The sequence below is a fragment of the Pleurodeles waltl genome, chromosome 6 (genome assembly GCF_031143425.1).
Source record: "Pleurodeles waltl isolate 20211129_DDA chromosome 6, aPleWal1.hap1.20221129, whole genome shotgun sequence".
Taxonomy (NCBI): Eukaryota; Metazoa; Chordata; class Amphibia; order Caudata; family Salamandridae; genus Pleurodeles; species Pleurodeles waltl.
The window spans coordinates 1,369,582,159-1,369,606,175 of record NC_090445.1 but is presented as its reverse complement, the minus strand read 5'-3'; the positions used below and the strand labels follow the sequence as shown (position 1 = coordinate 1,369,606,175).

Below are 24,017 nucleotides of genomic sequence, written 5' to 3'. Positions count from 1 at the left end.
CAGTGTCATATTTCCAAAGGCTCAATCCATGGAAAAAAGTTTCCACCGTGCAAATTTGGTCTACAGCCCATTTCATCTGGAAGAGTTGGGATTGTTTACGGCATACGTTAAAAAAGCTCACTCCGCCACCACGACGTCATCTCAAGAACTGTAAAAATAGAAATGAAAAGGGGGCGGTGTGTCATTCAGTTCCCTGCCGCCTCAGGTGCTTGCCAAGGTCAGAAAGAAAAGAAGGGGGCGTGGTCGACTCAGGTAGTGGAAGTCAGGTAGGTAACGCCAGGCCCTCGCTTCCCACTACGGCCTTACCTGAGGGAGAGTCCTCTGACACCGTGGGTGCCGCGGACGGGGGGCTCGCCTCCCGGGCGCTGTGTCTCCGCTTCATCCACATCCCGGGCTGCAGACCCACCGGCCTTTCCACTTCCACCCGGGGTAGCTCTCTCCCCCTCGCCCGCTGGGAATGTCGGGTCTTACCAATAAAACGTCAAATTTGAGAAGTTAGCCATTGTACAGGAAACGCCAAAGAGTGACACGGCAGGCGGGGCGGTGGAGGGTGGTTATTAATAGGGGTCTGAGCGCCACGGAAGTGCCAGCTGCCGCCCGGGAACTGCTGACCGCGCCGTCCTCTCGCCTTTCACGGGTGAGAGGGGCACAGGGACCCGAGGGACCCCGGAGAGACGCTCGGCAGGGGCTGGACGTACACTGAGGTGCCACAGTTACGAAGAAGCCAAACAAGTGGCCGGAGAAAGCGGACAAACCTGTTGCAAATAGCGGAAAGGGGGTGGTCCCCAGTCTCCATCCTTGTCCCCGTGGCACAGACAAAATAAAGAACGTCCAATTGGTCATATATAAAAACAACAACAAAAAACGGAACTCCCTTGTTTTTGCTTTTGTGACCACAGAAAGTCCTTTATTATCAAAAGGCAGCACCTGGCAAAGGTATATTTTCAGCCTGAGAATCGCCTCGCCTTAAAGAAGTTCCTCAGTCGCAAACTTTTTACGCCCTTTTCGGAACTACTGGGTGTGATATGGCTGACACCGACAGTGCTTGAGTGTAACAAAGACCCCGTGGTAGCAAAGACATACGTAGTTACCAAGTACCCCAGTGTCACGAGTGACATCACCACCCAGTCATCGCTGTTTAGTCAACACCTTTTTGCATCCTGGGATTTGTAGTTTAAATAAGGCCATTACAGTAATGGATTGCAAGCCCCTACATGCATCATTCTCTTGGTTACAAAGCCAGGCCCTCTGATCTATAAATATCACCCAAATAGGTCACTAGAGGGTTATCTCTTCAGTCTCGTTATATCTAGCATTTTGAATGCCCTAGTCTCACATATCACCTATCATAATTTGCAAATGCGAGCATAGGGATATGGATAACTATCTAGGGTACGGCATCACAAGTATATAATACGCCATTAGAGGGCAGTGTAATCCCAGGGTGACGACCTCATTTCATTGAAAAATCATGGTGAAATATTTTCAGAGTCTCCTATAGGACGCAGAGAACAGTTCCAGCATGGCTGCAGAACAAGGGGCCCGATGTAGCAAGCAGTTTTGCCCATTCTGTGTCTATAGGAAAATGTGTTCGTACATATGGCCCAAGCTTCTCTCTTCTCTTACAGAGACAGACACACCAGATAGAGCACTCGTAGGGGCATTGCAAGCTTCCGTCACATACATCTAAGGTACAGCACTGCCAGCAGTTCAGCAGCTGTAAGCTTCCTTCATATAGAGGAGAGACAGCAATGTTGCAAGCTTCCATAGCACAACAAGAATTAGCAAACACAACAAGAATTAGCAAAGCCAACAGGTCTGGCACTGGCCACCAGTCTTTTAGACTTGGCAGTGCTGGTTTTGTTTCTGTCATGGTTTATGCAAAAACATTAGTACTGAAGAAGCTGCTGGGCCCTCACCATTCTAAAGAAAAGCACACTGGCTGAAACCAAAAATATTTGTTTGGTCTAAAAAAAAAAAAAGCCCAGAAAGCCATAGTAGCCGCAGGGCACTTAAGGAAAATACTTTGTGTATGTATGTGCTTCTTGTAAAATGACAGAATACAGCCACCCAAAATAAAGTAAGCCTGGGGCTGAGGTGGGCCGATCTGTTGACCCATGCTGTGTTGCCGTAGTGGGCAGAAGAAACATGTAAATGACGCAAAACCAAACCAATGGATGAAGAGAGTTGTCTGAAAGTCCCTGTAAGTGAATAGAATATACATCTATTTTTAGTAAAATTAAAAGCTCTTGGCTAATGCCAGCCCTAAAAATTATTCTGGCTGGACAGGCTGTACCGCACATCAGACATTTCCTCAGAAGGGTGGGGAGCCGCTTTTGTTATTGGGGGGGGGAGGTTTAATGGCTGTTTTAAAAAAGCACTGCAGAGTTCCTTGTGTACCAACAGTTTCAGGGAACAATAACAGTGCCATGATAACACAGGTGACTAATTTACCTGCTGGAGGGATATTGCAGTTTTGTTTACTGCAGTTTTGACTTATCGAAGTTAGCACAGAGGTTTAATATGCATGCTGCAAAGAACATGTACTATGCAGATCATGGAACAGTATTTTATGTGTGTACCTCAGTGGGATACTGCTTTTGTCACAAAGCTCCTTTTGTTACTGTGCAGTACATAAGTTACAATAATGATCTATTACACTGAACTATGAACTGCCATCAAAGAGCTGCATACAAAAAGCATGTTACAGGTTATAAAGTTGAGTTTTTTCCAAGTCTTTTATTATCCCACTTTTGCTAAAAAGGGTTCGTTTGGATAGAAATCAATTATCGGTAAAGTCAACCCTAACTTCTGTGTTACATTCCAAATCCTCAGTTTATGCTTCTCCAGACCATGCACCTTAAAAATGCACACCAGTATAGATGACATGTAAAGCCTTCACCTTGTAGTCTCCTTTGTCAACATTTTCTATACACTGATTTACACACGTATGATTCATTGGCTCTGTATGTGTGTGTGATGTAAAGTGCTCAAACACCCATTCGATGGTAAAAGAGGTGCTATAAAACAAATTACATACAGGTGAGAGAGGGGCTATGGAGAGATGAGAGCCACTTTCAGAGGGTGATGGCGAAGGAATCATTGAAGAACCTCTATAAAGATTGCCGCATCCTGATGCACTATAAGGTCATCATTTACTATGATATACTACACAGAAAAGGCAGTGGACCATAGAATGCCGCACCTGACCCAAAATCAAAGATTAGTAGCTTTTTAACCATCAAATATTACTTTTGGGTGCACTCCCTACAGACACCTGCTGTCAAGCTGCCACCCCTGAAATAGGGGCTACAAATGCAAAATCAGTTGAAGAGGTGCACCACATCAAGGTGACAGTCCAAAAGTCCCATACACATATGTGAATTTGTGAAATTCTTCTGGTTATTTCCTTTTCTTAAAATCATCACAAATTTACACCAGAAACAGCCAACTCATTTTGTCCCTTACACAGGACTTCTTCAGGGCTGTAACATAATAGATCCAAATGACTTACAAAAACACACATGGTAACAAATACATGCCATATATATATATATCTATATATATATATATATATATATATAGATATATATATATATACACACAAAAAGAGACCCTTGCATAAAAAGCGAGTATAACATCAATGCCAAAGTACATACATAAAAAACAAAAAAAATACCATTCATTTATCCAAAGACAGTGACAACCCCAACTAAAACAGGCAACAGCCTCAAAGGCAAAAAAGACAACGGCTTTCATACTCTGATTAAACATGGGGCTTTCCATAACTTGCCATAATATACTCTATCACTCACAGGAAACCTGTACAAGTGGGGACATTTGAGAGTCACTGAAAACTGTATGGCAGCCTTTCAAATATTGAGAACATTTATTACTCAGCAGTTACTCCATTGAGATAAAATAGAGGAAATAGGAAAGAGGGAATAAGGGATTCCACCAAAACAATCTTGATTTTCTCTGGGCTGTATAATGCACTGGACACTGATGTTGCTCCCTTAACTCACTGACACATGTTTATTTCGAAACAGGAAATGGACATGGACATTTTGGTAGCTTTGGGATATTATTTGTATAGCAACAGCTACGTCCTCAAAACAAGAAAAACACATGTTAAGTGAGTACGAGATGAAATCTTACTACAAAGGGTATTTGTTTTGGGGTGGAGGGAGCGGGTGGGCCAGAGAATTGCTGGAAGGCTGCAGAGAACCATGACACTATGTTACACTTGTGGTGAACCTGCAAACCCAGTACAACACATAGGAGCCATTATGTGCACCAATTCCCGATGATTCACTAGTGTTCCTTCTTCGAGATCTAGATGTAAGCAATTGTACTCGTCACATATATTGTTGGCAAGTCAATGCTCCAGCGTCTTGAGGGTAGCCTGCCTGACTATCGCTGAGAAGTGGGACGCCCTCGACCAGACCATCCTTTCCTCTGGGTTCGGTGGTCCGAAGTTTGGAAAGTTTACGCCCTAGAATAGCTCACTGCCGCGGTGCAGGACAGAGAGAGACAATTTGATGAACTGTGGAGACCTTTCCGAACATAGTTAACTGAGCTGTTGCGAAGGGTGTGTGCCGCCATCCACAAGAGTTCTGTCAATTGCAGATGTCTGTACCCCTGACCCTCTGTGATTTAGTTATATTTTTGTGTAGATAGATGTGAACACTGAAGGTATGATATGGATTGGATGGCGATATTAGTCAATGGGTCAGTATTGTATCCTCTTTTCCTACAGTACACCTTGTGTACATTAGTTGCATACCATGCTTGGTTTTTGGTGTGCTAAAAAAACCTATAAAGAATATTTATTACAGTTTTTGCTAGAACTGGATCTCCTTAAGAGGCATGTGGTGAGCTGGGGTGGTGTGGTGTGTTTGTGTCTATATTTCTCCAACTTAGGGATGATGTTGCAGTCATCAGTGTAGCTTTATCAGGAAAGGAAATGTAGGGATACATTAATAAGCGAATGAGGGACCTGTGCTTCAACACTAAAAGACGATGATTCAAATGGGTGGGGAGCACCTGACTCTACCTAGAAGTTCCACCATCGAGTACATAGATGGATTACACGACAATTGTAGCCCTATCCAAGCTTTTATGTTGAAACCCAATAAAGGCCAAACTAATCGCCATTACTTACAGCAACAAACAAATGAATACCGCTCTACCAGATGAAGCTAGACATACTGACATTCCTACTTGATTCAAACAGTAATCGCAAGGAGACACCATTGACATCATCCTCATGACTCACAATGCTAAAAATACAGGCTGAGTCTGGTGTCAGCTGTTCCACCTGTACAGAAGCAAGCCGTGCCTTCTCAGCGCCAACTTTCGGGCTACTGATCAAACTCTGGCCCTCCTCCAGACTCATGAATGGCCACAATGAAAACCACCCTAACTGCTGCTGGGTAGTTATACAATGAATGGAAATGTGCAATCAGCACCTTACACCAACAGGCATGCAATGACCGCCTATTTAAGACTTGCTCACTTAAGAGGTGCAAAAAAAGAAAAAACAGAAGACATGCCTTCTCAAGCGAGGCTTATAGTGGGCTGTTTGGTCCTTCACTCATGCACGTCAGAAAAGAGTCCTTGAGCACTTCATCCACCATCGATAAGCAATGTACAAGCTCCTCAGTCACTCATTGAAAATGAAGAGAATTCTGTGCCCTAAACAACTTTGCACACTGTGACAAATCATTCACTACCCTATTAAAATGTTCAAAGCTCCGTTAATTCCAAGAAGCTAGCCCTGAATTCAAAGCCTCATCACATGCATACATCAGTACAACATATTTCTAAGGCAGTAGAAAAATCTTTTACTTCACAAGTGGAAGAACATGTTACATCACTAAGTGAAAGAACACCAGCTTTCACCCCTTGTTTCCATCTGGGATTCTATCTTGGTGGTAGAACTTAAAATTGTCCTTATTAGCATCTAAGAAAGGAATGTTAGCAGCAGCCAACAGAAGACAACCTGTTATGCATGTTGGATGTCTCCAACATGGTGGATTATGGAGCTCTGCCGTGCTTTAGCAGACTGAACCCACTAAATGTAAGTGCAGTTAGTTAGATAATTACACGTGGGAGGTGTTAAAAACCTGACACGAGAAAAGGATCAAATAAAAAGTGCCTTACAATTTCAGATGCTTACACCCTTGTCTGATTATCTCTTACTTCACTCTTACTCCTGTACATCTCTCAACTCCTCCCCTCCCTCCCTCTCACGTGGATTTTAATTGAATATTTTCCTGATCTTTCTTCACTACTACTCCTCCTCCCTTTACTCTCCTAATGCTACTTTCTCACTTTTGACTCCCCACAGCGATTATCTTCCCCTGATTCCAACCACACAGGTCTAACCTTTCTGGAATCCATTCCAATATTTGAATTGATTTCTTTTTTGTAAGTGTCTGCGGTTATTTGCATACAGCCTTTTTGATTCCTTTCCCATACTGAGTATATGCTATTTAGACACTTTTCACTGTTGTTCTTGTGGTCGCTTCCCATTTTAATTTTGTGTTTTTCCTGAAAAGCGCACTAACAACTTTGGTGCACGGTGACGCTATATAAAAGTGCATTAATAAATGTATATCTTTAAAAAAAATCAGGTCTTTGAAGCTTGTCTTGGACCGCTGTGGCCACGATTCTCAGTGCAAATAGATAATTTGTCAGAGGTGTAATGTACACCAAGTACCCCAAATTGCTCACGTTCTATTAAATTTGATACGATCCTCGTGGTTGGTCATACACTTCCATCTACAGTTTGACACTGCTAATTGTATGACCATTTTCTAACCAGTATATCCATAATTGCATCCCTTTTTCGGTGGCATTGCCAAAATATGCTCCTTTTTCTGTGTTAAAACAGCAGAACTACCTTTTAGGAGCTAGAAAGTCTACACATGTGTCCCAGGGTTTTTTCAATAACTGCCTAAACTTCGACTTCGTGACAATATCTATTTATTGGAATGCAAATGTCTAGAAAATAATGTGCATACCTATTCTATGTTCACATATACTTTTCATTTAATTGCGCCTACTCATTACTTTATAAGGAACTTTTTTCCTAATACTAAATAGACAGCAGAGAGCAAATGTTGCTAATTTACACCAAATGGACTCACCCTGCTTTTGAAGGAAATTTGGCACAGTGGCCACTTATTCAAATACTATTTCCACCACTGATGAGCATTGACTGCAAACCACCACAAGAAATGTTTAGAAATTTCCCAACACAACTATAATGACCAGAACATGCAATTACCAGATTACAGTTAATAAATGTTGCTCAGTATTCTACCCCATGCAATTATCAGAGTATGGAAAATGGAGGGTCACATGACCCTCACACTTTAAAATGTGATGAATGCTACCTGTGATTGTGATATGGTTGCCTGCTAACCTGCGGTTTCCTTACGATGAAGGAAGGGCACCTTGCGCATCATGGCGATCCGCGTCTTCTCCAGGCCGTCTTTGGTGTTGCTCCTTGCCGCTTTCATCAGCTGTGTCATCTAAGCATGGAGGGGGAGAAGAAGAAAATATCCCATCGCACACCATGAGAAAGTTGGCAAAACAATGAACATCGCGCCAAAAATAAGAAAAACGTGCATAATGTGACACACTGGCTAGACATCCCACAGCAGAAATTCTGACACTGTGACCCAACCCCTGTGCATGCCCAGTTGAGACAAGGAAGTAGAAGCCAGGGTGTACAAAAAGGCAGGAATTCCAAGGGGGCATTCAAGTGCTCAGTACACATCTGGCGCATAAGAAAGCAGAGGTAAGCGGAGGTGGACTACTAAGAGATGATATTTTGATCACCCTCGGCAAGAAAGCAAATGGGCGGTGGTTGATTTTATTGTTGCTATTGGCCCGGCAGCTCAAGTTAATTTAAAGCCTGCTTCGTTCAAAGTTTGCCCACCGCACACAACTGCCTCACTTCGCATTGCCTAACTTTATTTGTAAGACTAATTGAACCAACAGTTGAGAAATTAAGAAAAAGCAAAAGTTTAACAAGAGGACAGGAGAACGGATATAAAATAGAATAAATGAGCTAATGCAAGATTTGGCAAAGTGGGGATCAAAATGGTGGGCGGGGGTTTGTAACGATTAGAGCCTTTTGGCTATGGGCAGAAGAAATGTATAAAACAGTACAAAAGAGATTAAAAACGCACCGGGGAGGACTGTAGAAAAAGCTCAGCATAAGAAGCACCGGGTAGAAGCTACATCACTTAGAGCACCACAGAAATCACGGATAAAACTCCTGAAAATAAATTCCTACGTTGGAAATGCTCGAGAGTGCCTGGCTGTAGTTGAAGACAATTCTGCAGTCTGAAACTCTGATCATCAAACGACTGAGGGGTTGAGCATCACAGGTTCAGAAGTGATTGTGGCATCCTCTATTGCACGAGAAAGTCTTGTGTAAAGTCCAAGCAAGTTCAAAACAGAGATCAAGGTTATATATTGTGAAATGTGTAACACAACAGCATCGGAGTGGACATGTTCCGCTCAAAATGAAACCTGTTCAGCCACATGTATGAAAGCACCAGCTACTCAATGTAAAGAAATGCTTTACCCAACCAGGCTGCGATCAGCAGCCATAACCCCCAGAGATATAAGAGAAAATGTTCCATGAGTTTCCACCTTTTCTTTGAGCCATAGCTAAACGATTGTAGATGGAGCTCTCTCCAGGACAGAGCATGTAGGGCTCATGTCGGGGAACGCTATTTCTCTGAACAAATATAGAATTTTCAACCTCGATCAGAATGTGGGTCACTTTGGACAAAAGTTTACACGCTACCGAAAAGATAAGCTAAAGCCCAAGCTACTTGCATGAATCGCGGACAGGTGATCATCATAAATTCAACATCATAAAATATGGTTCTGACCTTCACTGCAAACTTCATCCGCACATGGAGGTTGGATTCCATCTGGGTTCAGAACATGCCTACCTCGAACACACGAACAATGTCTGCATGTTGGAACGACAGCCAACATGTCTTGCAGTAACACCCCTCAATCCCAGATAAGTAAGTCTCATTAGGTGACCAGAATATGACCAGCCATGACTTCTGCCTGCAGCTCCCACATAAAGCACCTTCGCGTTGACTGGATCAGAAGTCAGCTAGTTGCCACACCGCTGCCACTGCCTCCAGCAGCTGTTGGAGACGAATAGCATAGGGTCTGATGTACACAAGATATATATGTGTGTGCACCATCAGAATAAGGAACAGAAAGTGAACTCAAGTGATGGGAGAGGGCTTTTTAACCACAGTCACAGCATAATACAGCAAAAAGGAAACAAAACCAAAATCTAAAAAAGATGGGAAGATGTGCACCGGAAAGGCCAGCTTGAGCTGTTGCAAAATCAGGAGGTTACCAGTTCAGTTTGGTCTGAAGAAAAAACTAAATCACAGGCTGGATATACTTAGTGTTTAAGAGGGCAATGGCCATGTCGTAAGAGAGGAAATTAGGTTTAAACAAGAACTACAAAGATGTGTAGGATGCCAAACAAAAAAACAATCTGAGTAAGACCAACACGTGCTTTAAGAAAGCTGATGGAAAAGAAGCCCTTATAGCTGTAATATTTGTTTTCATATCACTTGGTCCTGTATTTTGTGAGGTTCCGAGACGTTATAAACAGGTAATGTATGGTGATGTATTGTAATTGTATTTTGTAGAGTGCTTGGTAACCTAGACAATGCATTGAAGCACTTTAGGCAAGTTAGAACCTACGTTAGTGGTGGTAGCCAGTGGTTGGTTGGTTATTAGGTTTAGTTCTGGGAAACCATTTAATTTCTTTACTTCCGTTTCTTTTGTGGTAAATTCAATTAACATGAGTTAGATGACATCATTAGGGGATTTCTGGCATCAAACACATTACTGGTCGGGTGGATGGAAGGCGTGAGGTTTTAGGAAAGTAGTGGTTGTGGTCTATGGAATGAGTTGAAAACAGTTTTCAGAGAAACATAATATAAGATAAGGGAAAAGGAGCATGTGACAGAGGAGAATAAGCACAGGCAGAATTGGGCTTACAGAGGATGGTGGGCAGTGCGAGGAATCGTTCAATAGTTTGAAAGAAGAGAAAGAGAGGGGAGAATTCACAGTTGTAAACCAAGGTCAATTCTCCATGCAGGGTTTTAGCAAAATAAGGGGAGATGTGTTGATACTGCATGCACTGCAGGTTTTGCCTTTGAGACAATATTTGTATTATGTGCTTTTGATAAGCACTAGAGATAGCCAACGGTATATCTGCCCATACGTTTTATTCTTTCTCCCATAAGGACTTTGGGCTAGATGTAGCAAGCTTTTTGCACGTCGCAAACAGCGAATTTCGCTATTTGCGAAGTGCAAAAAGCACATCGCAATGCACTAACCCCGTTTTGCGATTCAGTAACCTGGTTACCGAATCGCAAAACAGGTTTGCGAGTCGCAATTAGGAAAGGGGTGTTCCCTTCCTAACTGCGAGTCGCAGTGCAATGTAGGATTGGTTTGTGACCGCAAACGCGGTCGCAAACCAATTGCATTTGGCGCCCTTTTCAAATGGGTGGCAACCCATTCGCAAAAGGGAAGGGGTCCGCAGGGGACACCTTCCCCGTTGTGAATGGCACTGTAAACATTTTTTCAGAGCAGGCAGTGGTCCTATGCCTGAAAAAATGAAACGAAAACGTTTCATTTTTCGTTTTTGTAATGCATCTCGTTTTCCTTTAAGGAAAACAGGCTGCATTACAAAAAAAAAACTGCTTTATTAAAAAGCAGTCACAGACATGGTGGTCTGCTGTCCACAGCAGGCCACCATCCCTGTGAGGGCCGCCATTCGCAAGGGGGTCGCAAATTGCGACCTGCCTCATGATTATTCATGAGGTGGGCATTTGCGACCCCCTTGCGAATCGCAGATGGTGTCAGGGACACCATCCAACATTCAGAATTGCGAGTCGCTCTGATTTGCAATTTGCGGGTCGCAATTCTGACTGTTGCTACATGTGGCCCTTTGTCTTTTTCAATCAAACCTATGTCAAGAGTACCTAATGGCCAACTTTCACACTGTATATCCTATCTTTATGAAGATGGTGCATCACCTTGTCAATGATGATAAGGCTGGGATTTACTAGTTTTTAACTATACATCTCAATTACTGGTGATTGTCAGGGCCTTTTATGTTTTTCGGGGAGGGAATTCCACAATTTGGAGCCTGTACGGAGACCGTGTGCCACCAACGGATTTTTTTAATTGCATAGGGAAATTATTATTCTTAGAGCTAGCTTGAAACATCACCTCCTAGATTGAGTCTATTTGTTGATTTTCATCTGAAGAAGTTATAAATGACTTACTATTAACTTTAGGAGTTACTATTACCCACCTCATTGCCACTGAAGCTTTTGTTATCCAATTCAGTAGTACCTGATATACTGACCTAAGAAGCATGAAAAGCTAAGTGGCCCCACTGGGATACGAACCTGTAGCTGCAGTTTAAAGCGTTGACTCATTGCCTTATGTAACTGGCAATTGATGGCCAAAGTCATAGCCAAATGCAATTGAAAAGGGTCATCTAACTCATAGTTCATTCAAGTTAACATAATAAGGTGATCCAATAAAATATAATGACCAGAGACCTGGGAAAAAGCACCCTGGACACTTTGTATGATTCAGGCAACTAAACTGGCAGAGTGCAAAAACAATGGGATCGTTTAGGGAACACCAAGACAGATCCATTAGAATGTTATTTATCAATCAGTGCAATATTGCATCACGTATACAAAAGAGATTAAATATGCACTGGGACATGATTAAATCAAACCTAAACTACTATCAGATTTTCAAAACGCTTTTATGAGAGTCAATTACACTATTTTCACTAGTACAAAGCAATCATCGTGGGAAATATGAAAAACAGCTTTGCGAAAAGTCCCAAAATAAGGCCAAGTTGTTTGAGGGAATGGTGGTTTAGTGGACTAATGCATCCACTCCAGGGATTTGTGTTTGACCTCATGTGCACGGGCTAAAATGCCAGTAGGTCATCTCAGACCATCTTTCTGAGGTTGAGGAGTCCCATTGAGTAAGGTAACAACAACATCTGAAATTCAGCACCAAGACACCACAAGGGGTAAAGATGTGCTTTATAAATACATTTTAGGGTTTATAGACATGCCCTCCCCCCTTTCTCTCACACTTATTATTTGGTCACTGTAATAGAGGAGAGAAACATTTTAACTCTCAGTGAATAGATTAGGTGTAATACAGCAATTGTAGTGAACATGATCATATGCCTATGAAGATTGTCATACATTGGCAAAACCGGCTAAAATCTTCCACCATTGAACATAGATACATTTGAAGGTGCGACACCAGAACATTAGTGAAACATTTCAGTGACTTTAGACTAGAAAGGCATATTCACAAGAGGATGGAGTAAATTTGGAAGCACAGAAAAAGTGTAACCTCCTCCTAGAAAAACGTTCCCCAAACATATAAGCATTCGTTTTAAAATGCCCAGGCTTATTCCTTAAAAGCTATAAATGTAAATCCATTTTGTGACATACAAAAACATGATTCTACTCATAGAAAAATACCAAAGCTATATTTATTCATGCGTCCTCCTAAACTGACATAAGGAGATTTTCTGTGAGTAGAAAATCCACCTGCTTACGGTGACTTTGAAATTTGCAGATGGGCAGTGTCTTTTTTTCTCTCTACTCCATGTTGAAAATATTTTCCCTGTGTTGAAACCCCACCCCATACAACCATATCAAATATGTGGGCATGACAGAATTTCTCACACTCAACCTAGACGTTTCTGACACATACAATACAATATGTGTGGAAAATGGGTGTGAACAACTATTGGGAACCTTTAGAAATACCCACAAAGTTATGGTCGTCAGGTGCCTTCCATTTTTCTATATGCCACCTGTGAGGCTCCCCCAACCACTCTTTTCCCCCACTAACTCTAAACCTTCTCATTTGTGCCACTTGGCTACCCAGAGTCACGTCCAATTGGCCCCGCTCCCAAGAGTACACTATTATTGCATTGAAGATAAGAGGCCTATGCTTATTATCATTAGCCCCATGATTTACTGCCACCATTCACAGATGGAAGAAGAGGGCCAATGATACACGCTGCTCACTGCATGATAATTTCAGGGGATGTGCATTGAAGGTTTTACGCTTACCTTGCTATTACTTTTTCTATTTCCTTATGGCCATCTAGGCTTATCCAGGCTGCAAGTGCCATGTCTGCTTTGCCGCTACTGCTGCATCTTTTCATAACCACAGGGGCCATGCTGTTAGACATAACAAGGCCCACCAAGTACAGCAACCTTCACTTATTCCTAGGTCTTCAAGCCGACCTGTATCTGACGTCTTCTTACCAATTTTTGGTGATAGTTTTGTCTCAAAACCATTTCCTAGCCGCTTCTTCTCTTGCAGCCGGCATTCAGCGGCAACTGAGACAACCGCAGTCACTGCTTTCTTGGAAGAGGGTAGATGTGTCAGCTTCTTTTTCCCGAAAGGCCTTGAGAATCTTTAACTCAGCCTTTAGGACTTTCAACTGTCCGAGCCCTTGGCCTTTAAAGGCCATTTAAAAACATGCTGGTGAATAACAAGAGTGCAATTTCGTGCCTCTTTGCTCAGCTGAACCAGTGTTCAGCATTGGTGGGTTTTTTGGTGCCAAAATGCCCCTATCCCACCCACTTGGGTGAAGGGAGCACAACTGTTGATGGCTGTGTGTGGCGGGGTTGGACACAGGGCCTGCAGCATACCCCCTGTACAACCACGCACAGATGAGGTAAGGTTAGCTTAAGTTACGAGTTATAGTTACTAGAAATAACTCAACCTGTAACTACTGAATTAGAATGGTTTTCTATGTTTGAAACACGAGCCTAACTATAACTTCCCTGTAACTTTAGTTTTTTTCTGTGAATTTCTATTTTTTTAAGCAAACCCTGCACCATGTATGGCCTTCATCTGTGCAAAGCGGGGGTTGGCCGCAAGGCCTGCAGCCAACACCCTATAAGTATTCAACCCCACGCCATGCACGGCCCTAGGACTTATGCGGTGGGGGTTGGCCTCAGGGCCTCGCCTGTGGCCAGGCCCTGCGGCCCACCCCATATAAGAACTAAACCCCACACCATGCATGGCCGTTGGCCTATAACCAACCAACCCTGAGCCACATGTGCTTCTTTGATAGGTGGAGATGTTATTATATTCCTATGAATCAAGAGTGTGTCTCCAAAATCAGAAGGAAACATGTTTTGTGGTGGGCTTTTAGTAACCTGTAATTCCTCCTGGGAAAAGGGTGGAAGACACTGCATACCACTAATGTATATGGGGCGGGCCCAAACAGGCAGGTCCTCTTGGCCATTTTACATACTTGTAGTTTTTAAAAAGGTTAACATGATCTCTTGTCTCAGAGGTAGATGACAGCAAAGAACCCACTTGTCACAGTCACTAAATAAGATATTGCGCTTGAAAGAGCAAGGATGCAAACAGCTCTATCATGGATTACAGATAACTTTTCTAGGTTGAAATGCAGAGAAAACACACTTGCTTTGCCTTCACCATGCGCTAGATGTTAGGATGATTGGTACTTTACAAAAGTGAAGCTTCAACTTGGGCTCCTGCTTTGTTTGATCTGTAAGTGCTTTCCGTTGAGGGTAATTTCTGTGAAATGAGCATTGTGCCAGAATGAATCCTGTCTTGCATATTTATGCAAGAAGAGGCTGCCGTTTTGAGCAAAATGTCTAACCAACTGGAGTGCTTTCTACTAGTAAGCGCTACCTCATAGGGTAAATGTATATTGCATCCTCTACACTATAGCTGCGCAGTGGATGCAGAGATAATGTCTCCCTGAGCTTGTTTGTTTGTCACTTTGCCAATGTGATTATTCCACAAGTGTCTTCTTATGATAACTTTTGAATTTGGAACTTCAGGGAAAACACAGTTGCCTTGCTTTGGCCATTCACTTAATGTGAGGATGCTGTGATATGGGGACCATGGAGCAAGTTTCAAGGTCCTGCAGTCCCAGGTGGCTCCCTGCCTCCTGCAGGAGTCGGCATTGCTCCCGTAAGCAGGGAACTGCTAAATATAAAGCTCCCTGCGTGCAGCAGCACTATTTCATCTGTTTCCCTGCCCAAAACAGATGAAAACTCCACTTCCAGCAAGCGTGAGCATTTTGACATTCGTGGAGTTCATGTTTGCTTTTGCCTGGTGGGAGCTGTCACAGCTCCTGCCAAGCAAAAGCATACAGCTATCTTCTGATGGTAGGCACCTCAGGAGATAGAAGGAGCCAGCCCTGGGGTGGTGGTCCCTGGGACCAATAATGGCTGAAGGAGAGGGGTCCCGCAGCACCCCTCCTTAAACTAGCATGGCCCAGCCCCGGACTGGTGGTGGTGGTCTCCTGGGCCTCCTTAATCTGCAATTTATCCACGGGTAGGTGGTGGTCCCCGGGGCATATGAAAACCCAAGAGGGAGGTCCGTGCGGCCGTCTCCATTTTTAGAAAAAGCCCTGGGGAGTGGTGGTCATTGGGGCCTGGAAGGGTATGCATGGCCCCACCCCGTATTTTTTTGTTTATGTAGCCCTGGGCAGGCGGTAGTCCCCGAGGCATAAGAAAGCCCTTGGAGGGGGGCCCCATGTGCCCCCACCCTTTTTTTTTTAGATCATCAGCATGCCCCTGGGACATGGCCCACCCATGGCTACATTAAGAATAAGCGCGTGAGACCATGCTTGTTTTTTTGTTTTTATTTTTAGCAGATTCAAGGATCCTCTGCATATTTAACTGAAAACTGTGAAAAAAAAAAATGCTTTTTTGCCCAAGCCGTGTCCCAGACAGACCCCAGCACGAAGGCTAGTGAGCTAGGATATTTCTACCCTGCCCCCTTTTCTTTTTGTTTTTTTACATTTTCTTTTGGGACTCGGCTAAAGCGGAGTCTCAAAATGGCAGCCAACACTTCCTGGCTGAAGTGTTGGCAGCCAATCAGATCTTAGCATGAGGCCTCCAGGATCCAGGGAGCCTCTGCGTTGCTAGATATCTATATTTCTTTTTCCTTTAATATCTCTAAAACTGGATTTACATCAAATCACAAAGTGTGCTTTCTGGACCAAAAGCTAGCTTTCTGCCAAATCTGGTGTAATTCCGTCCAGGGGTTTGGGATGTACTAGTGTTCAAAATCCCTATGCAAAAGTGCATGAGGAAAAATATGTTTTGGGACCCCTCTTTTTTCTATACATATATATAATAATACTTACTAGCAATAGCCAGTAGGTAGTTCTCATTAGGACCAACTTTTCCCATCTACAAAGCATCTTTTTGTTTTGCAAATAACTTTGGCACCATTTGACGAATCTTCACAAAATTTTCAAAACTAGTTTTCCACTCAATTGAGCTGCTTCTTTGAATGTTTCAGGGTGATCTGTCAAAGGGGGGCAAGAAAAACAGGGAGTCCCAAAATGCTTTTCCAAATTCTATTTCAAATTAATTTCTCAGTTTTTAGACATGGCTACAGCCTGTACTGCTGACAGATTTACACCAAATTTGGCAGAAAGGTCAAGAAAGTGGCCTTGTTGTGGTTTGGTGTAAATCTGGTCAGCAGTTTTGGGGTTATTAAGGTAAAGAAATATAGATATTTAGTAAAGCGGATCCTTTACGGATCCACTTGCAAAGGGGCCTTGGATCCTGAGGAAAAGCAAGGGCCAGATTGGCTAGCCACAACCTGACAGAAAAGTTGTAGCTGCCATTTACTTCTCACATTCGGCCCGGGGGTGGTGTAAATTAAGTGGAAAAGCCCCTAAGGGTTTAATTTAGCATAGACGTATTCTAACCCCATAGGACAGATGGAGGTGGTGTCTTAGGGACCCCTTAAGGGCAAAAAATTGCCCAATGTTTTTTTCCAACAAACCCACAAATCTACATAGCCATCACGGGGCACAGCACGACCTCCAGTGTAAATCTGCGATGGATTTGCGTACCCAAAGAACAATTAAAAAAAACATTCCAAAGCCTGCTGCGCATGGCTGAAGGACATGTAGCATGGGATTGGGTGCATTTGGGAGGGGTAGCTGCAGGGCCTGGCCTATCCCCCATCGTGCACAGCCAAAGGTTGTGCACTTCGGTGGTTGTATTAAGGTGCGATAATTAGATCGTACTTTACGTAAAAAAAAAAAACACAGAAATTCACCAAAATAAATAAAGTTTACAGGGACGTTATATTTAGGTTGATGTTTTACAAACACAAAGCCATAGAAATTCAGCAGTTACAGTTATGCTTATAGTTATACTTATCTGAAGAAACTATAACTCATGCTGCAAAGTAACTTTAAGCAACGAGTTTTAGCTTCATAACATAAGTATAATTATAACTGCTGAATTTCTATTGTTTTGTATGAGTAAAATGTCAACCCGACTATAACATCCCTGTAACCTTTGGTTTTTCAGTGAAACAGAAAAAAAAAAAAATATATATATATATATGGAAAATGTCACTTACCCAGTGTACATCTGTTCGTGGCATGAGACGCTGCAGATTCACATGCTTTGCACATCCCGCCATCTATTGTTGGGCTCGGAGTGTTACAAGTTGTTTTTCTTCGAAGAAGTCTTTTCGAGTCACGAGATCGAGGGACTCCTCCCCTTTCGGCTCCATTGCGCATGGGCGTCGACTCCATCTTAGATTGTTTTCCCCGCAGAGGGTGAGGTAGGAGTTGAGTATTATAGTAATAGTGCCCATGCAATGGAGTAAATATGTATATGTACATAATATAGTTTAAGGTGATATATTTTCAAATTTACAAATGTTCAAGATCAACTTCGAAACGGCTACAGGCTCCCGGGGAGGCGGGTGGGCGCATGTGAATCTGCAGCGACTAATGCCATGAACAGATGTACACTGGGTAAGTGACATTTTCCGTTCAATGGCATGTGTAGCTGCAGATACACATGCTTTGCATAGACTAGTAAGCAGTTATCTCCCCAAAAGCGGTGGTTCAGCCTGTAGGAGTTGAAGTTGTTTGAAACAAAGTTCGTAGTACCGCTTGGCCTACTGTGGCTTGTTGTGCTGTTAACACATCCACGCAGTAGTGCTTGGTAAACGTATGAGGCGTAGACCATGTGGCTGCCTTACATATTTCAGTCATTGGAATGTTTTTCTAGAAAGGCCATAGTAGCACCTTTCTTTCTAGTTGAGTGTGCCTTTGGTGTAGTAGGCAGTTGTCTTTTTGCTTTGAGATAACAGGTTTGAATGCATTTAACTATCCATCTAGCAATACCTTGTTTGGAAATTGGATTTCCTGCATGAGGTTTTTGGAAAGCAACAAATAATTGTTTTGTTTTCCGAATTTGTTTTGTTCTGTCAATGTAGTACATTAACGCTCTTTTGATGTCTAATGTATGTAGTGCTCTTTCAGCTACAGAATCTGGCTCTGGGAAGAACACTGGGGACGCGCTTCAGCTGCACCGAGGAGGACACAGACTCTCTTATATCAAAGGGCAGGAGCCCTTTAAATCCGACCAAGCGCTCCCGCCTCGCGGGACGCGCTTCAGCTGCACCGGGGGCCGAGGAGGACACAGACTCTCTTACATCAAAGGGCAGGAGCCCTTTAAATCCGACCAAGCGCTCCCGCCTCGCGGGACGCGCTACAGCTGCACCGGGGGCCGAGGAGGACACAGACTCTCTTACATCAAAGGGCAGGAGCAGACACGCGCGGGCGTGCCCGGGCGAAGACCGGGCAAAGACGGGCCCGTCTTCGACCGACTGAGGCCGGGCTGGGCCTCGTCCCTTTACTTCTTCATCCGGTGCCTGAGTAAGTGTCTCAACTATTATATTATTTGGTTAATCTATTTATTTGAGCCCCCATGGGGAAAAGGAAGGCTGTTGATCTGCCGGAAACCCGGCTCGAATGTAAAAAACTAAAAAAACGCTCCATTAAGCCAGCTAGTAAGCCTAAAACCGGTGGGCTCAAGCCATTTGAGGAGATTGACCATCTATTTGAGGAGGTGGAGGCAATTTTAAATTGCACTGTAGGTACCAAGAAGGCCCCGGTACAACCCAGGAGGATCCAAGATTTTTTTAATAAGAAGAACAAGGGTTCAGCACCAGAACTTAATTCTCCACCTAATGGAGTAAGGGTTTAATCTAATGTGCCCATTCAACCCCTCCTCCACTTTGCGAAGCAAAGGACGCAATTAAGGACTGCACTCTCAATCAAAGCCCATTTCAAACAGAAGAGGGAACTAGTTTGCTCATTGCTCCCATTCCGCTAAGTCCCATGATTAATGTGCTCCCAAATATCCCTTGCAATAACCGGTTCCAGGCATTATTTGAGGAGGTGATTACACCTGGGACGCACGTCTCTTTGACAGAAGCTCCAGACTCCAAGATCCCCAATAATCCTCCATCCACTCTAATTACCAAACCTCTACTGGTCCAACCTTCCCTTGAACCTAATATGTCTCTCATTTTGCAGAGAGTAGACGAACTTAAGGGCATGGTGCAGCGATTAACACGACTTGTTCAGGAAAGACCGGTAAATCTGTCTGGATGCAAGTGTTGTTTAAGTGAGGAAAGGGGGAGAGGTGGACTCACTAAAACTGATTGGAGTTTGCAACCAAAGATAGCGCCTGGACCACAAGTCAATCCTCATTTAAAGAAAGGGGAAATCAGAATCGATACTGTAGATAAATCCACTTACGCTCAGCCGGGCAACATACAGCTTCTCTCTGAGAAGGCCGCCATGACCAACTGTGCTGCCCTACCAGTTGCCCCCTTTCTCCTCCAAGCTTTCAGGGATTTGGAAGGCGCAAAGAACTTGGTAACCCCAGATATGTAGGGAGGGGTTCCCCCTCGATTTTAAGAGGGCCACTTGCATCTATCCATGAATCCATTTACCCTCTTCCTCCCAGGGAGCACTTACTGCCTTCAGCTCGTTGATAAAAAGCCAAAAATACAAACACGGGCCCAATACTTTTTTTTTTACCAATGTTCCCAGGTTGTCACAAGGAGCGAAAGAGGACCACGAATCTAGGATAAACAAAGCCATCTATTGGCTTCGGAACCAACGGGGCTGTTTATCGGTCGTACGCTCGGACATCTCAAATGCCAAACGGCTGAGCCCCCCGGAGTCCAACCATGATATCCTTTCTATTGAGTTTTATGATAACTCCCTGATTGATCATCTCACTGCTTTTGATATTCGTACTCGCCCATCTTGGCTTAAAGGGAAAAGGGGAGGTATCAACTTAGAGTTTGGGATAGTTGACGCACTACAGGTCCAAGCAAATGTGCAAATGACCAAGAACACTACTCCACGTGGGTATGCTGACACCACCTTGCCCAAGCCTGTATGACTGTCTATAATCCAAGAAGTTCCTAGTGGGGATAGAATCGAGGAGCCACCATTGAGCCCTATTATTGACCCAACACCACAGGATGTCCCACAGTTAATTAGCATCACACCTGATGTTACTGGTGGACTATCACTACTGTCTTGGAACCTAGCTGGTATTGGGAGGAAACTGGATGACAAGGACTGGTGTTCATATATAAAAACCCAAGACATTTGCCTCTTTCAGGAAACCTGGGCTGAGGACATGATTACTATCGATGGGTTTCTTTCCTTTAATGTCCCTGCCCAACCTTCAGAAAAAGGGCCAGGTCGCGCTAAAGGGGGACTGCTAATTCTCTTGAACAAAAGATTACAATGTGACTATAAGATCTTACAACTTGATTGTGTCGATTTGATGGGGTTGCAACTAACATTTCACCAGAATTTTATCATAACCCTCATTAATGTTTATGCTCGATCAGTTTCACGCGGAGTAGAATCTCAGACCCTAACCCAGCTCCTTGAGTTTCTAGATACTATTCAATCCTCATGTCATTTAATTATAGCTGGGGACGTAAACTGTACATTTGAACCATCAACACTATTAAGTGGCCTAACCATGGAGGAAGATCTAATATGGGGGATAGGTCTATTTGTGGTGTTCCCCAACTTTGGAAGTAAGCGTTTAGTATTTGGGGGTGAATCTCCCATTCGTGGATCTGTTGGTGATCCTGAGAGAGATTGTCTGCTAACTGGTTCTGAATTCCTGGAATGAACTGCGCTATTAGGCGAATCTGGTTGTGAATCGCCCAATGCCATATTCTCTGTGCCAAGAGACACAACTGTGTTGAGTGTGTTCCTCCCTGTTTGTTTAGGTAATAAATCGTTGTCATGTTGTCTGTTTTGACAAGAATGTGTTTGTGGCTTATTATGGGTTGAAATGCCTTTAACGCTAGAAATACTGCCAGTAGTTCTAAGTGATTTATGTGAAACTGTCTTTGCTGAGTGTCCCATTATCCCTGGATGCTGTGTTGATTGAGGTATGCTCCCCACCCTATCATGGAGGCATCTGTAGTTATTACGTATTGAGGCACTGGGTCTTGGAAAGGCCGCCCTTGGTTTAAATTTATATTGTTCCACTATTGAAGCGAGGTGTATGTTTGGCGGTCTAGCAACACTAGATCTAGAAGTTGACCCTGTGCCTGTGACCATTGTGATGCTAGGCACTGTTGTAAGAGCCGCATGTGCAACCTTGCATTTGGGACAATGGCTATGCATGAGGACATCATGCCTAGGAGTTTCATCACCATTTTGACTTGTATCTTTTGTCTTGGATACATGGCCTGTATTACATTGTGAAATGCTTGTACCCTTTGTGGACTTGGAGTGGCAATCCCTTTTGCTGTATTTATTGTCGCCCCTAGGTATTGCTGTGTTTGACACGGCTGAAGGTGTGACTTTGTGTAGTTGATTGAGAAACATAGTTTGTGGAGGGTTTCTATAACGTACCTTGTGTGTTGTGAACACCATTCTAGCGTGTTGGTTTTGATTAACCAATCGTCTAGGTACGGGAACACATGTATTTGTTGCCTTCTGATATGTGCGGCCACTACTGCCAGGCATTTTGTAAAAACTCTTGGCGCAGTTGTTATTCCGAATGGCAACGCCTTGAATTGGTAATGTACCCCTTGGAATACAAACCTTAAGTACTTTCTGTGTGAACGATGTATCGGTATATGGAAATATGCATCCTTTAGTTCTAGATTTGTCATGTAGTCTTGTTGTTTGAGCAGTGGGATTACGTCCTGTAATGTCACCATGTGAAAGTGATCTGATTTGATGTAGGTATTTAACGTTCTGAGATCTAATATAGGTCTTAGAGTCTTGTCCTTTTTGGGTATGAGAAAGTACATAGAGTAAACTCATGTTCCTTTCTGATGAATTGGTACTAATTCTATTGCTTCTTTTTGTAGCAACGCTTGGACCTCTAGTCCTAGAAGGTCCATGTGTTGTTTTGACATATTATGTGTTTTCGGTGGGACGTTTGGAGGGAATTCGAGAAATTCTATGCAATAACCATGCTGGATAATTGCTAGGACCCAAGTGTCTGTTGTTATTTCCTCCCAATGGTTGTAAAACTTGGTTAGTCACTGCTTGTTTTGAGGAGTTTTGGGACTTTGGAACTTCCCTTTACTCTTTTGGAATTGTCCCCCTCTATATTGTCCCCGAAAACTTCCCCGCTGATATTGGCTCTGATAATTGGGCCTTGTTTGTGAGGTTGTGGGTTCTGTAGTTTGTCCTCGAAACCCCCCTCTAAACTGCGTTTTGCGAAATGTGCCTCTGCTCTGTGGGGAGTAGAGTGCGCCCATGGCTTTGGCCGTATAAGTGTCCTTTTTAAGTTTTTCGATAGCAGTGTCCACCTCCGGCCCAAACAACTGCTGTCCGTTAAAAGGCATATTCAGCACGGCTTGTTGTATTTCCGGCTTAAAACCTGACGTACGCAGCCATGCGTGTCTCCTTCTGGTTACTGCAGCATTTACTGTCCTAGCAGCTGTATCTGCTGCATCCATTGCTGACCGTATCTGATTGTTCGAGATACTCTGTCCTTCCTCCACCACCTGTTGTGCCCTTTTCTGGAACTCTTTGGGTAAGTGTTCAATGAAATGTTGCATTTTGTCCCAATAAGCCCTATCATATCTTGCCAGCAGTGCCTGTGAGTTGACAATGCGCCATTAGTTGGCCGCTTGTGCTGCAACCCTTTTCCCCGCAGCGTCGAACTTACGACTCTCCTTGTCTGGAGGTGGTGCGTCTCCCGAGGTGTGAGAGTTTGCTCTCTTGCGAACTGCCCCTACTACCACAGAGTCTGGTGTTCATTGCTGCGTGATATATACCGGGTCTGTTGGCGGTGGCTTGTATTTTTTCTCCACCCTTGGAGTTATGGCCCTGCCCTTCACAGGCTCCTGAAACACCTGTTTGGAGTGTTTTAGCATTCCCAGTAGCATAGGGAGGCTTTGGTATTGGCTATGAGTGGAGGATAGTGTGTTAAATAAAAAGTCATCCTCAATAGGCTCTGCATGCAGGATGACATTATGAAATGCCGCTGCTCTTGACACCACCTGTGTGTAGGCTGTACTGTCCTCAGGTGGCGACGGTCTCGCTGGGTAACAGTCTGGGCTGTTATCTGACACTGGCGCATCATAAAGATCCCATGCGTCGGGATCATCCTGACTCATTCCAGTATGAGTTGGGGGCTGCATCAGTGGTGGAGTGGCTACCGGTGATGTGTGCGTTGAGCGTGGTGGAGATGGTGGCGGTGTTACTTGTCTTGCCACCTTTGCCTATGGCTGCTTGCCTTTTTCTTGAAAGGCAAGTCTTCTTTTCATCCTAATTGGGGGAAGAGTACTTATCTTCCCTGTGTCCTTTTGGATGTGGAGCCTTCTCTGAGTGTAGTCTGGCTCCATTGACTCTAGTTCTTGTCCGAACTTATGTCCTTGCATTTGTGAGGACAGTCCCTGTTCCTCTGTGTAGTAACCTGATTTCGGTTCGGAGGCCGGATGTTTCGGAATGGAAACCTTTTCGGCTGTCTTTTTCGGCTCCGACGACACTTTTTTTATTTTCGTTGTCCCGGTCTCTCGGTGCCAACTCGTTTCAGTGCCGCCCTCTCGGTGCCGAA

At 43.8% G+C, this 24,017-nt stretch overlaps 1 protein-coding gene across 11 annotated transcripts in view; it reads right to left on the bottom strand.

Annotated features, from left to right (window-relative positions):
• Positions 1-24,017, bottom strand: part of ARHGEF10L (Rho guanine nucleotide exchange factor 10 like) — a 552,090-nt gene that overhangs the window by 228,731 nt on the left and 299,342 nt on the right. For 9 of the 11 annotated variants that reach the window (XM_069240675.1, XM_069240678.1, XM_069240680.1 and 6 more), the window contains one exon: positions 7,433-7,541. In XM_069240675.1, the coding sequence (XP_069096776.1) occupies positions 7,433-7,541 (109 nt within the window). Of the gene's footprint in view, positions 1-306; positions 545-7,432; positions 7,542-8,918; positions 9,207-24,017 lie in introns of those variants that run through there. The other 2 variants (XM_069240684.1, XM_069240686.1) reach the window with 2 other exon arrangements.